General features: G+C 47.9%; 1 protein-coding gene across 1 annotated transcript in view; it reads left to right on the top strand.

Moving 5' to 3' along the window:
• The window catches only part of LOC135529378 (ADP-ribosylation factor-binding protein GGA2-like), a gene marked incomplete at its 5' end in the record, with an annotated part of 29,078 nt that extends 6,044 nt beyond the window's left edge, over positions 1-23,034 (top strand). The window contains 13 exons of the mRNA XM_064958149.1: positions 1,081-1,204; positions 2,122-2,222; positions 4,070-4,150; positions 4,248-4,385; positions 4,750-4,831; positions 8,416-8,538; positions 16,699-16,959; positions 17,131-17,192; positions 17,780-17,901; positions 17,988-18,145; positions 19,832-20,001; positions 20,804-20,914; positions 22,305-23,034. Of these exons, the coding sequence (XP_064814221.1) occupies positions 1,081-1,204; positions 2,122-2,222; positions 4,070-4,150; positions 4,248-4,385; positions 4,750-4,831; positions 8,416-8,538; positions 16,699-16,959; positions 17,131-17,192; positions 17,780-17,901; positions 17,988-18,145; positions 19,832-20,001; positions 20,804-20,914; positions 22,305-22,421 (1,650 nt within the window). The remainder of the gene's footprint in view (positions 1-1,080; positions 1,205-2,121; positions 2,223-4,069; positions 4,151-4,247; positions 4,386-4,749; positions 4,832-8,415; positions 8,539-16,698; positions 16,960-17,130; positions 17,193-17,779; positions 17,902-17,987; positions 18,146-19,831; positions 20,002-20,803; positions 20,915-22,304) is intronic.

Raw genomic sequence — 23,034 nt, 5'->3', positions numbered from 1 at the left:
AGAGCTCTGTGTGGTTTAGGCTGGGTTACTGTAGTTTAGGCTGGGTTACTGTAGAGCTCTGTGTGGTTTAGGCTGGGTTACTGTAGAGCTCTGTGTGGTTTAGGCTGGGCTACTGTAGTGCTCTGTGTGGTTTAGGCTGGGTTACTGTAGAGCTCTTTGTGGTTTAGGCTGGGTTACTGTAGTTTAGGCTGGGTTACTTGGGGCGGCAGTGTAGCCTAGTGGTTAGAGCATTGGACTAGTAACCGAAAGGTTGCAAGTTCAAATCCCCGAGCTGACAAGGTACAAAATCTGTCGTTCTGCCCCTGAACAGGCAGTTAACCCACTGTTCCTAGGCCGTCATTGAAAATAAGAATTTGTTCTTAACTGACTTGCCTGGTAAAATAAAGGTAAAATAAAAATAAAAAAACTGTAGAGCTCTTTGTGGTTTAGGCTGGGTTACTGTAGTTTAGGCTGGGTTACTGTAGAGGTCTTTGTGGTTTAGGCTGGGTTACTGTAGTTTAGGCTGGGTTATCGTAGTTTAGGCTGGGTTACTGTAGAGCTCTGTGTGGTTTAGGCTGGGTTACTGTAGTTTAGGCTGGGTTATTGTAGTTTAGGCTGGGTTACTGTAGAGCTCTTTGTGGTTTAGGCTGGGTTACTGTAGATTAGGCTGGGTTACTGTAGTTTAGGGTGGGTTACTGTAGTTTAGGCTGGGTTACTGTAGATTAGGCTGGGTTACTGTAGTTTAGGGTGGGTTACTGTAGTTTAGGCTGGGTTACTGTAGTTTAGGCTGGGTTACTGTAGAGCTCTGTGTGACTGCTGCTGAAGTATGAATTGCTTTAGAAAATACATGTGATTGATTGATCTGCAGATCCTGGGTCAGTGGCGTGGTGCGGAGGTGAAGCTGAAAGTGTGTGTGTGTGTGTGTGTGTGTGTGTGTGTGTTAACAGTTCCTGGGTCAGTGGCGTGGTGCGGAGGGGAAGCTGAAAGTGTGTGTGTGTGTGTGCGTGTGTGTGTGTTAACAGTTCCTGGGTCAGTGGCGTGGTGCGGAGGTGAAGCTGAAAGTGTGTGTGTGTGTGTGTGTGTGTGTGTGTGTGTTAACAGTTCCTGGGGCAGTGGAGTGGTGTGGAGGTGAAGCTGAGGGTGACGGAGGTTCTGTACAGCTGGACTATGTGGCTCAAAGAAGAACCCAAGATTCAGGAGGCCTACCGCATGCTGAAGAAACAAGGTCCATTACAACACCTCAGAACCTTAGAACTCTAGCACCTTAGAACCAGGAGGCCTGTCACTCAGGAAACGAGGTCTGTTACTGCTCAGAACCGTTATACCTTAGAACTCTAGCACCTTAGAACCAGGAGGCCTATCGCTCGGGAAACGAGGTCTGTTACTGCTCAGAACCATTATACCTTAGAACCAGGAGGCCTGTCGCTCAGGAAACGAGGTCTGTTACTGCTCAGAACCGTTATACCTTAGAACTCTAGCACCTTAGAACCAGGAGGCCTATCGCTCGGGAAACGAGGTCTGTTACTGCTCAGAACCATTATACCTTAGAACCAGGAGGCCTGTCGCTCAGGAAACGAGGTCTGTTACTGCTCAGAACCGTTATACCTTAGAACTCTACCACCTTAGAACCAGGAGGCCTGTCACTCGGGAAACGAGGTCTGTTACTGCTCAGAACCGTTATACCTTAGAACCAGGAGGCCTGTCGCTCGGGAAACGAGGTCTGTTACTGCTCAGAACCGTTATACCTTAGAACTCTAGCACCTTAGAACCAGGAGGCCTATCACTCGGGAAACGAGGTCTGTTACTGCTCAGAACCGTTATACCTTAGAACCAGGAGGCCTGTCGCTCAGGAAACGAGGTCTGTTACTGCTCCGAACCGTTATACCTTAGAACCAGGAGGCCTGTCGCTCAGGAAACGAGGTCTGTTACTGCTCAGAACCGTTATAACTTAGAACTCGAGCCCCTTAGAACTGTTACAGCTTAGTTACAGGAGGCCCAGCGCATGTTTAAAAAAGACACGGTCCATTATGATATAGAACCGTTACAACGTGTGGGCCCAGGTCAAAGGTCGGGCTCTGTAAAGAGAATCAGGTGGCGTTTGGCGAAACAACCACTCATTGTCTCTCCGTGTCTGTTCTTCAGGCCTTGTGAAGAAGGACCCTAAACTCCCAGACACCATTGTGATGCCTCCTCCCTCACAGAGAGTTGAGGACTCCGTGTTCAACCAGGAGGACAAGGCCAAGGTGTGTGTGTGTGTGTGTGTGTGTGTGAGAGCCTTTTGTAGTTGATCTTCTTGTCCTATGTCTCTTAATGTGTGTGTGTGTGTGTGTGTGTGTGAGAAAGCCTTTTGTAGTTGATCTTCTTGTCCTATGTCTCTTAATGTGTGTGTGTGTGTGAGAGCCTTTTGTAGTTGATCTTCTTGTCCTATGTCTCTTAATGTGTGTGTGTGTGTGAGAGCCTTTTGTAGTTGATCTTCTTGTCCTATGTCTCTTAATGTGTGTGTGTGTGTGTGTGTGTGTGTGTGTGTGTGTGTGTGTGTGTGTGTGAGAAAGCCTTTTGTAGTTGATCTTCTTGTCCTATGTCTCTTAATGTGTGTGTGTGTGTGTGAGAGCCTTTTGTAGTTGATCTTCTTGTCCTATGTCTCTTAATGTGTGTGTGTGTGTGTGTGTGAGAGCCTTTTGTAGTTGATCTTCTTGTCCTATGTCTCTTAATGTGTGTGTGTGTGTGTGTGTGTGTGAGAGCCTTTTGTAGTTGATCTTCTTGTCCTATGTCTCTTAATGTGTGTGTGTGTGTGTGAGAGCCTTTTGTAGTTGATCTTCTTGTCCTATGTCTCTTAATGTGTGTGTGTGTGTTTGTGTGTGTGTGTGTGTGTGTGTGTGTGTGAGAGCCTTTTGTAGTTGATCTTCTTGTCCTATGTCTCTTAATGTGTGTGTGTGTGTGAGAGAGCCTTTTGTAGTTGATCTTCTTGTCCTATGTCTCTTAATGTGTGTGTGTGTGTGAGAGAGCCTTTTGTAGTTGATCTTCTTGTCCTATGTCTCTTAATGTGTGTGTGTGTGTGTGTGTGTGAGAGAGCCTTTTGTAGTTGATCTTCTTGTCCTATGTCTCTTAATGTGTGTGTGTGTGTGAGAGAGCCTTTTGTAGTTGATCTTCTTGTCCTATGTCTCTTAATGTGTGTGTGTGTGTGTGTGTGTGTGTGTGAGAGCCTTTTGTAGTTGATCTTCTTGTCCTATGTCTCTTAATGTGTGTGTGTGTGTGTGTGTGTGTGTGTGAGAGCCTTTTGTAGTTGATCTTCTTGTCCTATGTCTCTTAATGTGTGTGTGTGTGTGTGTGAGAGCCTTTTGTAGTTGATCTTCTTGTCCTATGTCTCTTAATGTGTGTGTGTGTGTGTGTGTGAGAGAGCCTTTTGTAGTTGATCTTCTTGTCCTATGTCTCTTAATGTGTGTGTGTGTGTGTGTGTGTGTGTGTGTGTGTGTGAGAGCCTTTTGTAGTTGATCTTCTTGTCCTATGTCTCTTAATGTGTGTGTGAGAGCCTTTTGTAGTTGATCTTCTTGTCCTATGTCTCTTAATGTGTGTGTGTGTGTGTGTGAGAGCCTTTTGTAGTTGATCTTCTTGTCCTATGTCTCTTAATGTGTGTGTGTGTGTGTGTGTGTGTGTGTGAGAGCCTTTTGTAGTTGATCTTCTTGTCCTATGTCTCTTAATGTGTGTGTGTGTGTGTGTGTGTGTGTGTGAGCCTTTTGTAGTTGATCTTCTTGTCCTATGTCTCTTAATGTGTGTGTGTGTGTGTGTGTGAGAGCCTTTTGTAGTTGATCTTCTTGTCCTATGTCTCTTAATGTGTGTGTGTGTGTGTGTGTGAGAGAGCCTTTTGTAGTTGATCTTCTTGTCCTATGTCTCTTAATGTGTGTGTGTGTGTGTGTGTGTGTGTGTGTGTGAGAGCCTTTTGTAGTTGATCTTCTTGTCCTATGTCTCTTAATGTGTGTGTGAGAGCCTTTTGTAGTTGATCTTCTTGTCCTATGTCTCTTAATGTGTGTGTGTGTGTGTGTGAGAGCCTTTTGTAGTTGATCTTCTTGTCTCTCTTAATGTGTGTTCCCAGTTGTTAGCCACACTCCTGAAGAGCAGTAGTCCTGAAGATCTGCAGACAGCCAACAGACTGATCAAGAACACCATCAAAGAAGTGAGAACCACGTGTGTGTGTATGTTGGCGTGTCTGCGAGTGTGTGCATGTTGGTGTGTGTGCGTGTGATGGTTGACTGCTGTATTGTTGTCTGTAGGAGCAGCAGAAAGCAGAGCTTGTATCTAGACGTGTCTCTACCCTGGAGGAGGTCGCTAGCAGAACCAGACAGCTGAGAGAGTTGCTACAGCAACACGGTCTCACTGGGCCCTCCACACACCACACTGACCACCTGAAGGTATGGGGCTGTTTCTCTCTGTGTGTACACTAAACAGATACCGTGTGTGTGTGTGTGTACACTAAACAGATACCGTGTGTGTGTGTGTGTGTGTACACTAAACAGATACCGTGTGTGTGTGTACACTAAACAGATACCGTGTGTGTGTGTACACTAAACAGATACTGTGTGTGTGTGTACACTAAACAGATACCGTGTGTGTGTGTGTGTGTGTGTGTACACTAAACAGATACCGTGTGTGTGTGTGTGTACACTAAACAGATACCGTGTGTGTGTGTGTGTGTACACTAAACAGATACCGTGTGTGTGTGTGCTGTACACAGACGGTACGAACACATTACTGTGTATCCTGTCCTTCCTGTAGGCCCTCTATGAGAGCTGTGATAGGCTCAGACCCAACCTTTTCCGATTGGCCAGCGACACCGTCGACGATGACGAAGCTTTAGGTAATTCATCTACATTGGTCATTTAGTCTCTATGTATCCAGATCTACGTTGATTATTTATAGTATCCATATCTACGTTGATCATTTAGTCTCTATGTATCCGGATCTACGTTGATCATTTAGTCTCTATGTATCCGGATCTACGTTGATCATTTAGTCTCTATGTATCCGGATCTACGTTGATCATTTAGTCTCTATGTATCCAGATCTACGTTGATCATTTAGTCTCTATGTATCCAGATAATCTGGGATTTATTCACACAACTAAACGTGTCCTATTAGCAAAGATGATTCCTCAGTAAAACTCTGAATCAATAGTCACCATGACTATTCTGAGTGCCGGAGCGTTCTGTCTTATCAATCAATTGGTCAGAGATATTTTATAAAGACATTTTTACATCAGCAGTTGTCACAAAGTTCTTCACAGATATTCTGCCATGAAACCCCAAAGAGTAAGCAATGCTGTAGCATGGAAAAACTCCCCAGAAAGGCCAGAACCTAGGAAGAAACCTAGAGAGGAACCAGGCTCTGGGGGGAGGCCAGTCTTCTGGCTGTACCAGGTAGAGAGGAACCAGGCTCTGAGGGGTGGCCAGTCTTCTGGCTGTACCAGGTAGAGAGGAACCAGGCTCTGGGGGGTGGCCAGTCCTCTGGCTGTACCAGGTAGAGAGGAACCAGGCTCTGGGGGGTGGCCAGTCTTCAGGCTGTACCGGGTAGAGAGGAACCAGGCTCTGGGGGGTGGCCAGTCTTCTGGCTGTACCAGGTAGAGAGGAACCAGGCTCTGGGGGGTGGCCAGTCTTCTGGCTGTACCGGGTAGAGAGGAACCAGGCTCTGGGGGGAGGCCAGTCTTCTGGCTGTACCGGATAGAGAGGAACCAGGCTCTGGGGGGTGGCCAGTCTTCTGGCTGTACCGGGTAGAGAGGAACCAGGCTCTGGGGGGTGGCCAGTCTTCTGGCTGTACCGGGTAGAGAGGTACCAGGCTCTGGGGGGTGGCCAGTCTTCTGGCTGTACCGGATAGAGAGGAACCAGGCTCTGGGGGGAGGCCAGTCTTCTGGCTGTAGCGGGTAGAGAGGAACCAGGCTCTGGGGGGTGGCCAGTCTTCTGGCTGTACCGGGTAGAGAGGAACCAGGCTGGGTGTGACCCAATGCTCTAACTGCTAGCTAGGTTACTGACCCAATGCTCTAACTGCTAGCTAGACTACTGACCCAACATGAAAGACAACAATGAACAGAACATAAAATACAATAAATATGGCAGCTGGTAGCCTAGCTAGCAGTTAGAGCATTGGGTCAGTAACCTAGCTAGCAGTTAGAGCATTGGGTCAGTAGTCTAGCTAGCAGTTAGAGCATTGGGTCAGTAGCCTAGCTAGCAGTTAGACCATTGGGTGCTCTAACTGCTCTAACTGCTAGCTAGGTTACTTACCCAAATGCTCTACCTGCTAGCTAGACTACTGACCCAATGCTCTAACTGCTAGCTAGACTATCTGCTGGTTACTGACCCAATGCTCTAACTGCTAGCTAGACTACTGACCCAATGCTCTAACTGCTAGCTAGACAACCTGCTGGTTACTGACCCAATGCTCTAACTGCTAGCTAGACTACTGACCCAATGCTCTAACTGCTAGCTCGACTACTGACCCAATGCTCTAACTGATAGCTAGGCTACTGACCCAATGCTCTAACTACTAGCTAGGCTACTGACCCAATGGTCTAACTGCTAGCTTGGTTACTGACCCAATGGTCTTACTGCTAGCTAGGCTACTGACCCAATGCTCTAACTGCTAGCTAGGTTACTGACCCAATGCTCTAACTGCTAGCTAGGTTACTGACCTAATGCTCTAACTGCTTGCTAGGTTACTGACCCAATGCTCTAACTGCTAGCTAGACTACCTGCTGGTTACTGACCCAAACCTAACAGGGTGTACAGGTCTCCTAACAGGGTGTACAGGTCTGCTAGCTAGGTTACTGACCCAATGCTCTAACTGCTAGCTAGACTACTGACCCAATGCTCTAACTGCTAGCTAGTTTACACACCCAATGCCCTAACTGCTAGCTAGGTTACACACCCAATGCTCTAACTGCTAGCTAGACTGCTGACCCAATGCTCTAACTGCTAGCTAGACTACTGACCCAATGCTCTAACTGCTAGCTAGGCTACTGACCCAATGCTCTAACTGCTAGCTAGACTAGCTGCTGGTTACGGACCCAATGCTCTAACTGCTAGCTAGGCTACCTGCTGGTTACTGACCCAATGCTCTAACTGCTAGCTAGACTACTGACCCAATGCTCTAACTGCTAGCTAGGCTACCTGCTGGTTACTGACCCAATGGTCTAACTGCTAGCTAGACTACCTGCTGGTTACTGACCCAAACCTAACAGGGTGTACAGGTCTCCTAACAGGGTGTACAGGTCTGCTAGCTAGACTACTGACCCAATGCTCTAACTGCTAGCTAGACTCCTGACCCAATGCTCTAACTGCTAGCTAGACTACTGACCCAATGCTCTAACTGCTAGCTAGACTACCTGCTGGTTACTGACCCAATGCTCTAACTGCTAGCTAGACTACTGACCCAATGCTCTAACTGCTAGCTAGACTACCTGCTGGTTACTGACCCAATGCTCTAACTGCTAGCTAGACTACTGACCCAATGCTCTAACTGCTAGCTAGACTACCTGCTGGTTACTGACCCAATGCTCTAACTGCTAGCTAGACTACTGACCCAATGCTCTAACTGCTAGCTAGACTACCTGCTGGTTACTGACCCAATGCTCTAACTGCTAGCTAGACTACTGACCCAATGCTCTAACTGCTAGCTAGACTACCTGCTGGTTACTGACCCAATGCTCTAACTGCTAGCTAGACTACTGACCCAATGCTCTAACTGCTAGCTAGACTACCTGCTGGTTACTGACCCAATGCTCTAACTGCTAGCTAGACTACTGACCCAATGCTCTAACTGCTAGCTAGACTACCTGCTGGTTACTGACCCAATGCTCTAACTGCTAGCTAGACTACTGACCCAATGATCTAACTGCTAGCTAGGCTACTGACCCAATGCTCTAACTGCTAGCTAGGCTACTGACCCAATGATCCAACTGCTAGCTAGACTACTGACCCAATGATCCAACTGCTAGCTAGGCTACTGACCCAATGCTCTAACTGCTAGCTAGACTACTGACCCAATGCTCTAACTGCTAGCTAGACTACCTGCTGGTTACTGACCCAATGCTCTAACTGCTAGCTAGACTACTGACCCAATGCTCTAACTGCTAGCTAGACTACCTGCTGGTTACTGACCCAATGCTCTAACTGCTAGCTAGACTACTGACCCAATGATCTAACTGCTAGCTAGGCTACTGACCCAATGCTCTAACTGCTAGCTAGACTACTGACCCAATGATCCAACTGCTAGCTAGGCTACTGACCCAATGCTCTAACTGCTAGCTAGACTACTGACCCAATGCTCTAACTGCTAGCTAGACTACTGACCCAATGCTCTAACTGCTAGCTAGACTACCCGCTGCCATATTTATTGTAATTTTATGTTATGTTCATTGTTGTCTTTCATGTTGTGTTCCTTCCATTCCAGCTCAGATCCTGCGGGCCAATGATGAGCTGACCCTGGTGGTCAACATGTATAAAGACATGATGGGGGGGAGAGAGAGCAACAGGATGAGAGGAGGAGGAGGTGGAGAGCGCTCCATACACAACGGTACATCTGTCTAGCTCCTCCTCTACACCACTCATACATTCTCTACACCACTCATACATTCTCTACACCACTCATACATTCTCTACACCACTCATACATTCTCTACACCACTCATACATTCTCTACACCACTCATACATTCTCTACGCCACTCATACATTCTCTACGCCACTCATACATTCTCTACACCACTCATACATTCTCTACACCACTCATACATTCTCTACACCACTCATACATTCTCTACGCCACTCATACATTCTCTACGCCACTCATACATTCTCTACGCCACTCATACATCCTCTACGCCACTCATACATTCTCTACGCCACTCATACATTCTCTACGCCACTCATACATCCTCTACGCCACTCATACATCCTCTACACCACTCATACATTATCTACACCACTCATACATTATCTACACCACTCATACATTCTCTACACCACTCATACATCCTCTACACCACTCATACATTCTCTACGCCACTCATACATTCTCTACGCCACTCATACATTCTCTACGCCACTCATACATTCTCTACACCACTCATACATCCTCTACGCCACTCATACATCCTCTACACCACTCATACATTCTCTACACCACTCATACATTCTCTACACCACTCATACATTCTCTACACCACTCATACATTCTCTACACCACTCATACATTCTCTACACCACTCATACACTCTCTACACCACTCATACACTCTCTACACCACTCATACATTCTCTACACCACTCATACATTCTCTACACCACTCATACATTCTCTACACCACTCATACATTCTCTACACCACTCATACATCCTCTACACCACTCATACATCCTCTACACCACTCATACATCCTCTACACCACTCATACATCCTCTACACCACTCATACATCCTCTACACCACTCATACATCCTCTACACCACTCATACATTCTCTACACCACTCATACATTGTACAGGTCTCCTAACAGGGTGTACAGGTCTCCTAACAGGGTGTACAGGTCTCCTAACAGGGTGTACAGGTCTCCTAACAGGGTGTACAGGTCTAGTAACAGGGTGGACAGGTCTCCTAACAGGGTGTACAGGTCTAGTAACAGGGTGTACAGGTCTAGTAACAGGGTGGACAGGTCTAGTAACAGGGTGTACAGGTCTAGTAACAGGGTGTACAGGTCTCCTAACAGGGTGTACAGGTCTCCTAACAGGGTGGACAGGTCTCCTAACAGGGTGGACAGGTCTCCTAACATGGTGTCCAGGTCTCCTAACGGGGTGTACAGGTCTAGTAACGGGGTGTACAGGTCTAGTAACAGGGTGTACAGGTCTCCTAACAGGGTGTACAGGTCTCCTAACAGGGTGGACAGGTCTAGTAACAGGGTGTACAGGTCTAGTAACAGGGTGTACAGGTCTCCTAACAGGGTGTACAGGTCTCCTAACAGGGTGGACAGGTCTCCTAACAGGGTGGACAGGTCTAGTAACAGGGTGGACAGGTCTAGTAACAGGGTGTACAGGTCTAGTAACAGGGTGTACAGGTCTCCTAACAGGGTGTCCAGGTCTCCTAACAGGGTGTCCAGGTCTAGTAACAGGGTGTACAGGTCTAGTAACAGGGTGTACAGGTCTAGTAACAGGGTGGACAGGTCTAGTAACAGGGTGGACAGGTCTCCTAACAGGGTGTACAGGTCTAGTAACAGGGTGTACAGGTCTCCTAACAGGGTGTACAGGTCTCCTAACAGGGTGTACAGGTCTAGTAACAGGGTGGACAGGTCTCCTAACAGGGTGTACAGGTCTAGTAACAGGGTGTACAGGTCTCCTAACAGGGTGTACAGGTCTCCTAACAGGGTGTACAGGTCTCCTAACGGGGTGTACAGGTCTCCTAACAGGGTGTACAGGTCTCCTAACAGGGTGGACAGGTCTAGTAACAGGGTGTACAGGTCTAGTAACAGGGTGTACAGGTCTCCTAACGGGGTGTACAGGTCTCCTAACGGGGTGTACAGGTCTCCTAACAGGGTGTACAGGTCTAGTAACAGGGTGTACAGGTCTCCTAACAGGGTGTACAGGTCTCCTAACAGGGTGTACAGGTCTAGTAACAGGGTGTACAGGTCTAGTAACAGGGTGTACAGGTCTCCTAACAGGGTGTACAGGTCTCCTAACAGGGTGTACAGGTCTAGTAACAGGGTGTACAGGTCTCCTAACAGGGTGTACAGGTCTAGTAACAGGGTGTACAGGTCTCCTAACAGGGTGTACAGGTCTCCTAACAGGGTGTACAGGTCTCCTAACAGGGTGTACAGGTCTAGTAACAGGGTGGACAGGTCTAGTAACAGGGTGTACAGGTCTAGTAACAGGGTGTACAGGTCTCCTAACAGGGTGTACAGGTCTCCTAACAGGGTGTACAGGTCTCCTAACAGGGTGTACAGGTCTCCTAACAGGGTGGACAGGTCTCCTAACAGGGTGTACAGGTCTCCTAACAGGGTGTACAGGTCTCCTAACAGGGTGTACAGGTCTCCTAACAGGGTGTACAGGTCTCCTAACAGGGTGTACAGGTCTCCTAACAGGGTGTACAGGTCTCCTAACAGGGTGGACAGGTCTAGTAACAGGGTGTACAGGTCTAGTAACAGGGTGTACAGGTCTAGTAACAGGGTGTACAGGTCTAGGGTGTACAGGTCTAGGGTGTACAGGTCTCCTAACAGGGTGTACAGGTCTCCTAACAGGGTGTACAGGTCTCCTAACAGGGTGTACAGGTCTAGTAACAGGGTGTACAGGTCTCCTAACAGGGTGTACAGGTCTCCTAACAGGGTGGACAGGTCTCCTAACAGGGTGTACAGGTCTAGTAACAGGGTGTACAGGTCTCCTAACAGGGTGTACAGGTCTCCTAACAGGGTGTACAGGTCTAGTAACAGGGTGGACAGGTCTCCTAACAGGGTGTACAGGTCTCCTAACAGGGTGTACAGGTCTAGTAACAGGGTGTACAGGTCTAGTAACAGGGTGTACAGGTCTAGTAACAGGGTGTACAGGTCTCCTAACAGGGTGTACAGGTCTCCTAACAGGGTGTACAGGTCTAGTAACAGGGTGTACAGGTCTAGTAACAGGGTGTACAGGTCTAGTAACAGGGTGTACAGGTCTAGTAACAGGGTGTACAGGTCTAGTAACAGGGTGTACAGGTCTCCTAACAGGGTGTACAGGTCTCCTAACAGGGTGTCCAGGTCTCCTAACAGGGTGTACAGGTCTCCTAACAGGGTGTACAGGTCTACTAACAGGGTGTACAGGTCTCCTAACAGGGTGTACAGGTCTAGTAACAGGGTGTACAGGTCTCCTAACAGGGTGTACAGGTCTCCTAACAGGGTGTACAGGTCTCCTAACAGGGTGTACAGGTCTCCTAACAGGGTGTACAGGTCTCCTAACAGGGTGGACAGGTCTCCTAACAGGGTGTACAGGTCTCCTAACGGGGTGTACAGTTCTAGTAACAGGGTGGACAGGTCTCCTAACAGGGTGTACAGGTCTAGTAACAGGGTGTACAGGTCTAGTAACAGGGTGTACAGGTCTAGTAACAGGGTGTACAGGTCTAGTAACAGGGTGTACAGGTCTCCTAACAGGGTGTACAGGTCTAGTAACAGGGTGGACAGGTCTCCTAACAGGGTGGACAGGTCTAGTAACAGGGTGGACAGGTCTAGTAACAGGGTGGACAGGTCTCCTAACAGGGTGGACAGGTCTAGTAACAGGGTGGACAGGTCTCCTAACAGGGTGTACAGGTCTCCTAACAGGGTGGACAGGTCTAGTAACAGGGTGTACAGGTCTCCTAACAGGGTGTACAGGTCTAGTAACAGGGTGTACAGGTCTAGTAACAGGGTGTACAGGTCTCCTAACAGGGTGTACAGGTCTCCTAACAGGGTGTACAGGTCTCCTAACAGGGTGTACAGGTCTAGTAACAGGGTGTACAGGTCTAGTAACAGGGTGTACAGGTCTAGTAACAGGGTGTACAGGTCTCCTAACAGGGTGTACAGGTCTCCTAACAGGGTGTACAGGTCTAGTAACAGGGTGTACAGGTCTAGTAACAGGGTGGACAGGTCTAAACAGGGTGTACAGGTCTCCTAACAGGGTGTACAGGTCTCCTAACAGGGTGTACAGGTCTCCTAACAGGGTGTACAGGTCTCCTAACAGGGTGTACAGGTCTCCTAACAGGGTGTACAGGTCTCCTAACAGGGTGTACAGGTCTCCTAACAGGGTGTACAGGTCTCCTAACAGGGTGTACAGGTCTCCTAACAGGGTGGACAGGTCTAGTAACAGGGTGTACAGGTCTCCTAACAGGGTGGACAGGTCTCCTAACAGGGTGTACAGGTCTACTAACAGGGTGTACAGGTCTAGTAACAGGGTGTACAGGTCTAGTAACAGGGTGTACAGGTCTCCTAACAGGGTGTACAGGTCTCCTAACAGGGTGTACAGGTCTAGTAACAGGGTGGACAGGTCTAGTAACAGGGTGTACAGGTCTCCTAACAGGGTGTACAGGTCTCCTAACAGGGTGTACAGGTCTAGTAACAGGGTGTACAGGTCTCCTAACAGGGTGTACAGGTCTCCTAACAGGGTGTACAGGTCTAGTAACAGGGTGTACAGGTCTAGTAACAGGGTGTACAGGTCTCCTAACAGGGTGGACAGGTCTAGTAACAGGGTGTACAGGTCTAGTAACAGGGTGTACAGGTCTAGTAACAGGGTGTACAGGTCTCCTAACAGGGTGTACAGGTCTCCTAACAGGGTGTACAGGTCTAGTAACAGGGTGGACAGGTCTAGTAACAGGGTGTACAGGTCTCCTAACAGGGTGGACAGGTCTCCTAACAGGGTGTACAGGTCTCCTAACAGGGTGTACAGGTCTCCTAACAGGGTGTACAGGTCTAGTAACAGGGTGTACAGGTCTCCTAACAGGGTGTACAGGTCTCCTAACAGGGTGGACAGGTCTAGTAACAGGGTGGACAGGTCTAGTAACAGGGTGTACAGGTCTAGTAACAGGGTGTACAGGTCTCCTAACAGGGTGGACAGGTCTAGTAACAGGGTGTACAGGTCTCCTAACAGGGTGGACAGGTCTCCTAACAGGGTGTACAGGTCTCCTAACAGGGTGTACAGGTCTAGTAACAGGGTGGACAGGTCTAGTAACAGGGTGTACAGGTCTAGTAACAGGGTGTACAGGTCTCCTAACAGGGTGGACAGGTCTAGTAACAGGGTGGACAGGTCTCCTAACAGGGTGTACAGGTCTAGTAACAGGGTGTACAGGTCTAGTAACAGGGTGTACAGGTCTCCTAACAGGGTGTACAGGTCTAGTAACAGGGTGTACAGGTCTAGTAACAGGGTGTACAGGTCTCCTAACAGGGTGTACAGGTCTCCTAACAGGGTGTACAGGTCTCCTAACAGGGTGGACAGGTCTAGTAACAGGGTGTACAGGTCTCCTAACAGGGTGTACAGGTCTAGTAACAGGGTGTACAGGTCTCCTAACAGGGTGGACAGGTCTAGTAACAGGGTGTACAGGTCTAGTAACAGGGTGTACAGGTCTCCTAACAGGGTGTACAGGTCTCCTAACAGGGTGTACAGGTCTAGTAACAGGGTGTACAGGTCTCCTAACAGGGTGTACAGGTCTCCTAACAGGGTGTACAGGTCTCCTAACAGGGTGGACAGGTCTAGTAACAGGGTGTACAGGTCTAGTAACAGGGTGTACAGGTCTCCTAACAGGGTGGACAGGTCTAGTAACAGGGTGTACAGGTCTAGTAACAGGGTGTACAGGTCTAGTAACAGGGTGTACAGGTCTCCTAACAGGGTGGACAGGTCTAGTAACAGGGTGTACAGGTCTAGTAACAGGGTGTACAGGTCTCCTAACAGGGTGTACAGGTCTCCTAACAGGGTGTACAGGTCTCCTAACAGGGTGTACAGGTCTAGTAACAGGGTGGACAGGTCTAGTAACAGGGTGTACAGGTCTAGTAACAGGGTGTACAGGTCTCCTAACAGGGTGTACAGGTCTAGTAACAGGGTGTACAGGTCTCCTAACAGGGTGTACAGGTCTAGTAACAGGGTGTACAGGTCTCCTAACAGGGTGGACAGGTCTAGTAACAGGGTGTACAGGTCTAGTAACAGGGTGGACAGGTCTCCTAATAGGGTGTACAGGTCTAGTAACAGGGTGGACAGGTCTCCTAACAGGGTGTACAGGTCTCCTAACAGGGTGTACAGGTCTAGTAACAGGGTGGACAGGTCTCCTAATAGGGTGTACAGGTCTAGTAACAGGGTGTACAGGTCTCCTAACAGGGTGTACAGGTCTAGTAACAGGGTGTACAGGTCTCCTAACAGGGTGTACAGGTCTCCTAACAGGGTGTACAGGTCTAGTAACGGGGTGGACAGGTCTAGTAACAGGGTGGACAGGTCTAGTAACAGGGTGTACAGGTCTAGTAACAGGGTGTACAGGTCTACTAACAGGGTGTACAGGTCTCCTAACAGGGTGTACAGGTCTCCTAACAGGGTGTACAGGTCTAGTAACAGGGTGTACAGGTCTCCTAACAGGGTGTACAGGTCTAGTAACAGGGTGTACAGGTCTAGTAACAGGGTGTACAGGTCTCCTAACAGGGTGTACAGGTCTCCTAACAGGGTGGACAGGTCTCCTAACAGGGTGGACAGGTCTAGTAACAGGGTGTACAGGTCTAGTAACAGGGTGTACAGGTCTCCTAACAGGGTGGACAGGTCTAGTAACAGGGTGTACAGGTCTCCTAACAGGGTGTACAGGTCTCCTAACAGGGTGTACAGGTCTCCTAACAGGGTGGACAGGTCTAGTAACAGGGTGGACAGGTCTCCTAACAGGGTGGACAGGTCTCCTAACAGGGTGTACAGGTCTAGTAACAGGGTGTACAGGTCTCCTAACAGGGTGTACAGGTCTCCTAACAGGGTGTACAGGTCTCCTAACAGGGTGGACAGGTCTCCTAACAGGGTGGACAGGTCTCCTAACAGGGTGTACAGGTCTCCTAACAGGGTGTACAGGTCTCCTAACAGGGTGGACAGGTCTCCTAACAGGGTGGACAGGTCTCCTAACAGGGTGTACAGGTCTCCTAACAGGGTGTACAGGTCTAGTAACAGGGTGTACAGGTCTAGTAACAGGGTGTACAGGTCTCCTAACAGGGTGTACAGGTCTAGTAACAGGGTGGACAGGTCTAGTAACAGGGTGTACAGGTCTCCTAACAGGGTGTACAGGTCTCCTAACAGTGTGTACAGGTCTAGTAACAGGGTGTACAGGTCTCCTAACAGGGTGGACAGGTCTCCTAACAGGGTGTACAGGTCTCCTAACAGGGTGGACAGGTCTCCTAACAGGGTGGACAGGTCTCCTAACAGGGTGGACAGGTCTCCTAACAGGGTGTACAGGTCTAGTAACAGGGTGTACAGGTCTAGTAACAGGGTGTACAGGTCTAGTAACAGGGTGTACAGGTCTCCTAACAGGGTGTACAGGTCTAGTAACAGGGTGTACAGGTCTAGTAACAGGGTGGACAGGTCTCCTAACAGGGTGTACAGGTCTAGTAACAGGGTGTACAGGTCTAGTAACAGGGTGTACAGGTCTAGTAACAGGGTGTACAGGTCTAGTAACAGGGTGTACAGGTCTAGTAACAGGGTGTACAGGTCTAGTAACAGGGTGTACAGGTCTCCTAACAGGGTGGACAGGTCTCCTAACAGGGTGTACAGGTCTGTGTGTTCTGTGTTCTGTTCTAGTGTTGTCTCTATCCCTAGGACAGAGAACCTACCTGTGTGTTCTAGTGTTCTGTGTTCTGTTCTAGTGTTCTGTGTTCTGTTCTAGTGTTGTCTCTATCCCTAGGACAGAGAACCTACCTGTGTGTTCTAGTGTTCTGTGTTCTGTTCTAGTGTTCTGTGTTCTGTTCTAGTGTTGTCTCTATCCCTAGGACAGAGAACCTACCTGTGTGTTCTAGTGTTCTGTGTTCTGTTCTAGTGTTGTCTCTATCCCTAGGACTGAGAACCTACCTGTGTGTTCTAGTGTTCTGTGTTCTGTTCTAGTGTTGTCTCTATCCCTAAGACAGAGAACCTACCTGTGTGTTCTCGTGTTCTGTTCTAGTGTTGTAGTGTGTCATCATAGAAGACGTGTTGTTTCAGTGTGAATCTCAGTGGTTGTATTTTCATATAGTCTCCATCCACAGGTCCCAGCAGCCCCAGAGAGATAAAGAGTTACCATCTAATAGACCTGTCAGCGCTGGACTCTCCACAGACACATAGACCACCTTCTGAAGACACGTCTTCCTCCGTCTCACCTCCCCACCACGTCTCCTCCTCCCCCTCCTCTACCCCCCAGCCTCGGCTTGGCACCCCTCCTCCCTCCTCTTCCTCTCCCTCCTCCTCTCCTCTCGCCCGTCAACGGCTCAACAGTACTCCCCTATCTCTAATCGATCTGGACGTGACAGGTTCGTACAGGTTCTGTTTCTTTAGAACGTCCCTCCCCCCCTCCTTTTGATGTGGATGTTTCTGCTGTGATGTCTTCATGATCCAGATGTGTTGTGGAACAGTCTTCTCTTCCTGTATCTGGACTGTCGTGGTGTTTGTGTTGACGTGTAACAGGGATCTTCTTTATTCAGGGCTGGATAAACCAGCATCGTCTCAGAGCCAGAGCAGCACGTACTACCATGAACTACTCCAGGTACCAGTTACCCCTGGATGCGCCCTAAATGGCTCCCTATTCCCTATATAGTGCACTACTTTTGACCAGAATGGCACCCTATTCCCTACGTAGTGCACTACTTTTGACCAGAATGGCACCCTATTCCCTACATAGTGCACTACTTTTGACCAGAATGGCTCCCTATTCCCTACATAGTGCACTACTTTTGACCAGAATGGCACCCTATTCCCTACGTAGTGCACTACTTTTGACCAGAATGGCACCCTATTCCCTACATAGTGCACTACTTTTGACCAGAATGGCACCCTATTCCCTACATAGTGTACTAGATTTGACCAGAATGGCACCCTATTCCCTACATAGTGCACTACTTTTGACCAGAATGGCACCCTATTCCCTATATAGTGCACTAGATTTGACCAGAATGGCACCTTATTCCCTACATAGTGCACTAGATTTGACCAGAATGGCACCCTATTCCCTACATAGTGCACTACTTTTGACCAGGGCCCAAGGGGTTCACAACAACACCAGATCATATTTACACTTATTTGTTCCTCTTCAACACAGATACCTATTCTCCACCCCCCCCCTCTTTATTTCAGATGAGAGGAGGAGAGGAGAACACAGGGAGAGACCATTCCCTGACCACGTGGGGGTGTGGAGGGAGAGACCACCCACTGGTGGCCCGGGGTTGCGGCAGTGACTCGTCAAATGGAACTGACTGGTGAGGGATGGATGGATGGATGGATTGAGAAAGAGGGCGAGATACATAGTTACCGTGACGACTCAATCTTTTCTTCTTCCTGTCAGGGCGTGCCTTCAGAATCGTCCAATTGTGATGTCAGGACCACCATCAAACTCACAGAGTCAGCCAATGACAGAGTCAGGATCTCCAGTGAAATCGGAGAGTTTCAATCTCCCAGAATCCTTAGCAGAGATCCACGTCCCGCTGGAATCCATTAAACCAAGTAAGGGTGTGTCCTAAAATGGCACCCTATTCCCTATAGAGTGCACTGTTTTTAACCAGAGGTAACTGATAAAAGGGAACCATTTGGAACACAGCCCTAGTTTTTGTCCTTTTCTTAAGCTCTTTTAAACACAGTAATACACAGAATGGGTCTGTGTCCCAAATTGCATCCTAATTCCTTTATAGTGCACTTCTCTTGACCAGAGCCCTATGGGCGCACTATATAAGGAGCCATTTTGGATGCCCTCTAGGAGTTAGTGTTCAAATCAAATCAAATGTATTTATATAGCCCTTCGTACATCAGCTGATATCTCAAAGTGCTGTACAGAAACCCAGCCGAATACCCCAAACAGCAAGCAATGCAGGTGTAGAAGCACGGTGGCTAGGAAAAACTCCCTAGAAAGGCCAAAACCTAGGAAGAAAGCCTGGTTCCTCTCTAGGTATGTGGGGTGGCCAGTCCTCCTCTGGCTATGCCAGTCATTCATGTTAATGGATACCTCTGGTCATCTGTTCTCTGTAGTCATTCATGTTAATGGATACCTCTGGTCATCTGTTCTCTGTAGTCATTCATGTTAATGGATACCTCTGGTCATCTGTTCTCTGTAGTCATTCATGTTAATGGATACCTCTGGTCATCTGTTCTCTGTAGTCATTCATGTTAATGGATACCTCTGGTCATCTGTTCTCTGTAGTCATTCATGTTAATGGATACCTCTGGTCATCTGTTCTCTGTAGTCATTCATGTTAATGGATACCTCTGGTCATCTGTTCTCTGTAGTCATTCATGTTAATGGATACCTCTGGTCATCTGTTCTCTGTAGTCATTCATGTTAATGGATACCTCTGGTCATCTGTTCTCTGTAGTCATTCATGTTAATGGATACCTCTGGTCATCTGTTCTCTGTAGTCATTCATGTTAATGTATACCTCTGGTCATCTGTTCTCTGTAGTCCTTCATGTTAATGGATACCTCTGGTCATCTGTTCTCTGTAGTCATTCATGTTAATGGATACCTCTGGTCATCTGTTCTCTGTAGTCATTCATGTTAATGGATACCTCTGGTCATCTGCTCTCTGCAGTCATTCATGTTAATGGATACCTCTGGTCATCTGTTCTCTGTAGTCATTCATGTTAATGGATACCTCTGGTCATCTGTTCTCTGTAGTCATTCATGTTAATGGATACCTCTGGTCATCTGTTCTCTGTAGTCATTCATGTTAATGGATACCTCTGGTCATCTGTTCTCTGTAGTCATTCATGTTAATGGATACCTCTGGTCATCTGTTCTCTGTAGTCATTCATGTTAATGGATACCTCTGGTCATCTGTTCTCTGTAGTCATTCATGTTAATGGATACCTCTGGTCATCTGTTCTCTGTAGTCATTCATGTTAATGGATACCTCTGGTCATCTGTTCTCTGTAGTCATTCATGTTAATGGATACCTCTGGTCATCTGTTCTCTGTAAGTCATTCATGTTAATGGATACCTCTGGTCATCTGTTCTCTGTAGTCATTCATGTTAATGGATACCTCTGGTCATCTGTTCTCTGTAGTCATTCATGTTAATGGATACCTCTGGTCATCTGTTCTCTGTAGTCATTCATGTTAATGGATACCTCTGGTGTTTTCTATTTCAAGTCATCTGTTCGCACGTCTGAGGTGTTCATTTCCTGAATGTCTCCGATAGGTCGATTGGAGCCAATCACGGTGTTCGACCAGAATGGCGTCCATGTTTCCCTCCATTTTGCCAAAGACCCGCCCCCGGGACACCCTAACGTTGCTGTGGTTATCGTCTCCACGGTGAACTCCTCCGCACTTCCTGTTAAAGACATCCTGTTTCAGGCTGCCGTTCCCAAGGTAACAGACAAATGCCCAAATATGGACAAGACATTTTTAAACTCCGACATTTTCTAACTTTAAACAATCTCTCTCCTTGTCTAATGAATCCTTTGTTTCCATCAATGACTCGTTGACTGATTGAATGACTGACTCTCAGGGTTCCCACGGGTCCTTGAATTTGAGGGAATTGGGCCTGGAAAGTCCTTGAAAAGTCCTTGAATTTGATGTTTAATTAAGAAGGTGTGGGAACCCTGGACTGATTGATTTGATGGACTGATTGATTCATTGATTGAGTCATTGATCTTACTGAATGACTGTCTGGTTGACTGAATGACTGGCTGACTGAATGACTGGCTGACTGAATGACTGTCTGGTTGACTGAATGACTGGCTGGTTGACTGAATGACTGGCTGACTGAATGACTGAATGACTGAATGACTGTGGTTGACTGAATGACTGGCTGACTGAATGACTGGCTGACTGAATGACTGGCTGACTGAATGACTGGCTGACTGAATGACTGGCTGACTGAATGACTGGCTGACTGAATGACTGGCTGACTGAATGACTGGTTGACTGAATGACCGTCTGGTTGACTGAATGACTGTCTGACTGGCTGACTGAATGACCTGCTGACTGAATGACCTGCTGACTGAATGACTGGCTGACTGAATGACTGGCTGACTGAATGGCTGACTGAATGTCTGGTTGACTGAATGACTGTCTGGTTGACTGAATGACTGGCTGACTGAATGACTGGCTGACTGAATGACTGGCTGGCTCACTGGCTAGCCGACTGATCTCCCTGTCTGTCCTCCAGACCATGACAGTGAAGCTCCAGCCGTCTTCAGGGAATGACCTCCCCTCCTACAACCCTCTGCTGCCCCCTGCTGCCCTCTCACAGATACTGCTCCTCTCCAACCCACACAGGGTGAGTCTACTGCTCAACCTGACACACTGGAAACACAGAGATTGTTTTGTTACCATCAGACCTGTGACTTGGCCGGCATTCATTCGTAAGGCTCATCATTGTCAACCATGTGTCTGTTAAAGGCAGTCTCCCTGGCGTCCGTATTGAGGGTGAAAGCTGCGGATGATATCTCCAGAGTTTATTCACTGTCAATGTCAAGTGCCGTGGCTTGTTGACAATGTGCCTTTGATGGAATGGTGATGGTTTGTGTGTTATCTCCCTCCAGCGTTAGGTGTGTTTGATAGAATGGTGATGGTTTGTGTGTTATCTCCCTCCAGCGTTAGGTGTGTTTGATAGAATGGTGATGGTTTGTGTGTTCTCTCCCTCCCAGCGTCTGTTATCTCCCTCTAGGGTCTGTTATCTCCCTCTAGCGTCAGTGTGTTTGATAGAATGGTGATGGTTTGTGTGTTATCTCCCTCCCAACGTCAGGTGTGTTTGACTAGAATGGTGATGGTTTGTGTGTTCTCTCCCTCCAGCGTTAGGTGTGTTTGACTAGAATGGTGATGGTTTGTGTGTTATCTCCCTCCAGCGTTAGGTGTGTTTGATAGAATGGTGATGGTTTGTGTGTTCTCTCCCTCCAGCGTTAGGTGTGTTTGATTAGAATGGTGATGGTTTGTGTGTTATCTCCCTCCAGCGTTAAGTGTGTTTGATTAGAATGGTGATGGTTTGTGTGTTCTCTCTCTCCCAGCATCTGTTATCTCCCTCCAGCGTTAGGTGTGTTTGATTAGAATGGTGATGGTTTGTGTGTTATCTCCCTCCCAGCATCTGTTATCTCCCTCCAGCGTTAGGTGTGTTTGATTAGAATGGTGATGGTTTGTGTGTTATCTCCCTCTAGCGTCAGGTGTGTTTGATTAGAATGGTGATGGTTTGTGTGTTATCTCCCTCCCAGCATCTGTTATCTCCCTCCAGCGTTAGGTGTGTTTGATGAGAATGGTGATGGTTTGTGTGTTCTCTCCCTCCAGCGTTAGGTGTGTTTGATTAGAATGGTGATGGTTTGTGTGTTCTCTCCCTCCAGTGTCAGGTGTGTTTGATTAGAATGGTGATGGTTTGTGTGTTCTCTCCCTCCAGCGTTAGGTGTGTTTGATGAGAATGGTGATGGTTTGTGTGTTCTCTCCCTCCAGCGTTAGGTGTGTTTGATTAGAATGGTGATGGTTTGTGTGTTCTCTCCCTCCAGTGTCAGGTGTGTTTGATTAGAATGGTGATGGTTTGTGTGTTCTCTCCCTCCAGCGTTAGGTGTGTTTGATTAGAATGGTGATGGTTTGTGTGTTATCTCCCGCCAGCGTCTGTTCTCTCCCTCCAGCGTCAGTGTGTTTGATAGAATGGTGATGGTTTGTGTGTTCTCTCCCTCCAGCGTAAGGTACGTCTGCGCTACAAGCTGACCCTGGTCCATGGTGATGGAGAGCAGAGCCTCAGTGAGATGGGAGAGGTGGAGGACTTCCCTGACTGGGTCTCCTGGATGGGCCTCTGATCTGAGAGAACCCTGCATGGAATTCTAGAACCTGAGAGAGAGAGAGACATTCTAGAACCTGAGAGAGAGAGACATTCTAGAACCTGAGAGAGAGACATTCTAGAACCTGATAGAGAGAGACATTCTAGAACCTGAGAGAGAGAGAGACATTCTAGAACCTGACAGAGAAATATTCTGGTACCTGATAGAGAAAGGTTCTGCAGCATAATGTGGAACCCTCTGCGATTGCTGCCTTGACCGCCATGATGTCATGTAGTTGGTCATGTGATCTGTGATGCGCGTGTATTTACTTTTGATATGCGGTCTTCCTTGGAGGTTCTTAAAAACTGATATTTATTTAGTATTTGAAGTAGGCTCTGGGAGACCAGTCTAGTGTTAGGTGTGTGTGTGTCCATTTGTGTGTTCTTGTGTTTGTCTGATTGACCCGGCTTTGTCAACTCGGTGCCAAATGACCCACCTGGGTTACGTTTCTCCACCTTTTTATACCAAACTAGACCAGGTGAACCAGGTGCCTCTGCTACTGACCTGTTGTTCACCGTCTGATTGATTGATTGATGCCTCAGATACGACACTCTGAAATCTGTGATCAATAAAACATAGAATGCTGTTCTTA

Source organism: Oncorhynchus masou, unplaced genomic scaffold (genome assembly GCF_036934945.1).
Source record: "Oncorhynchus masou masou isolate Uvic2021 unplaced genomic scaffold, UVic_Omas_1.1 unplaced_scaffold_1151, whole genome shotgun sequence".
NCBI lineage: Eukaryota > Metazoa > Chordata > Actinopteri > Salmoniformes > Salmonidae > Oncorhynchus > Oncorhynchus masou.
The sequence above is the reverse complement of the archived record's forward strand: the minus strand, read 5'-3'. Positions and strand labels throughout refer to the sequence as shown.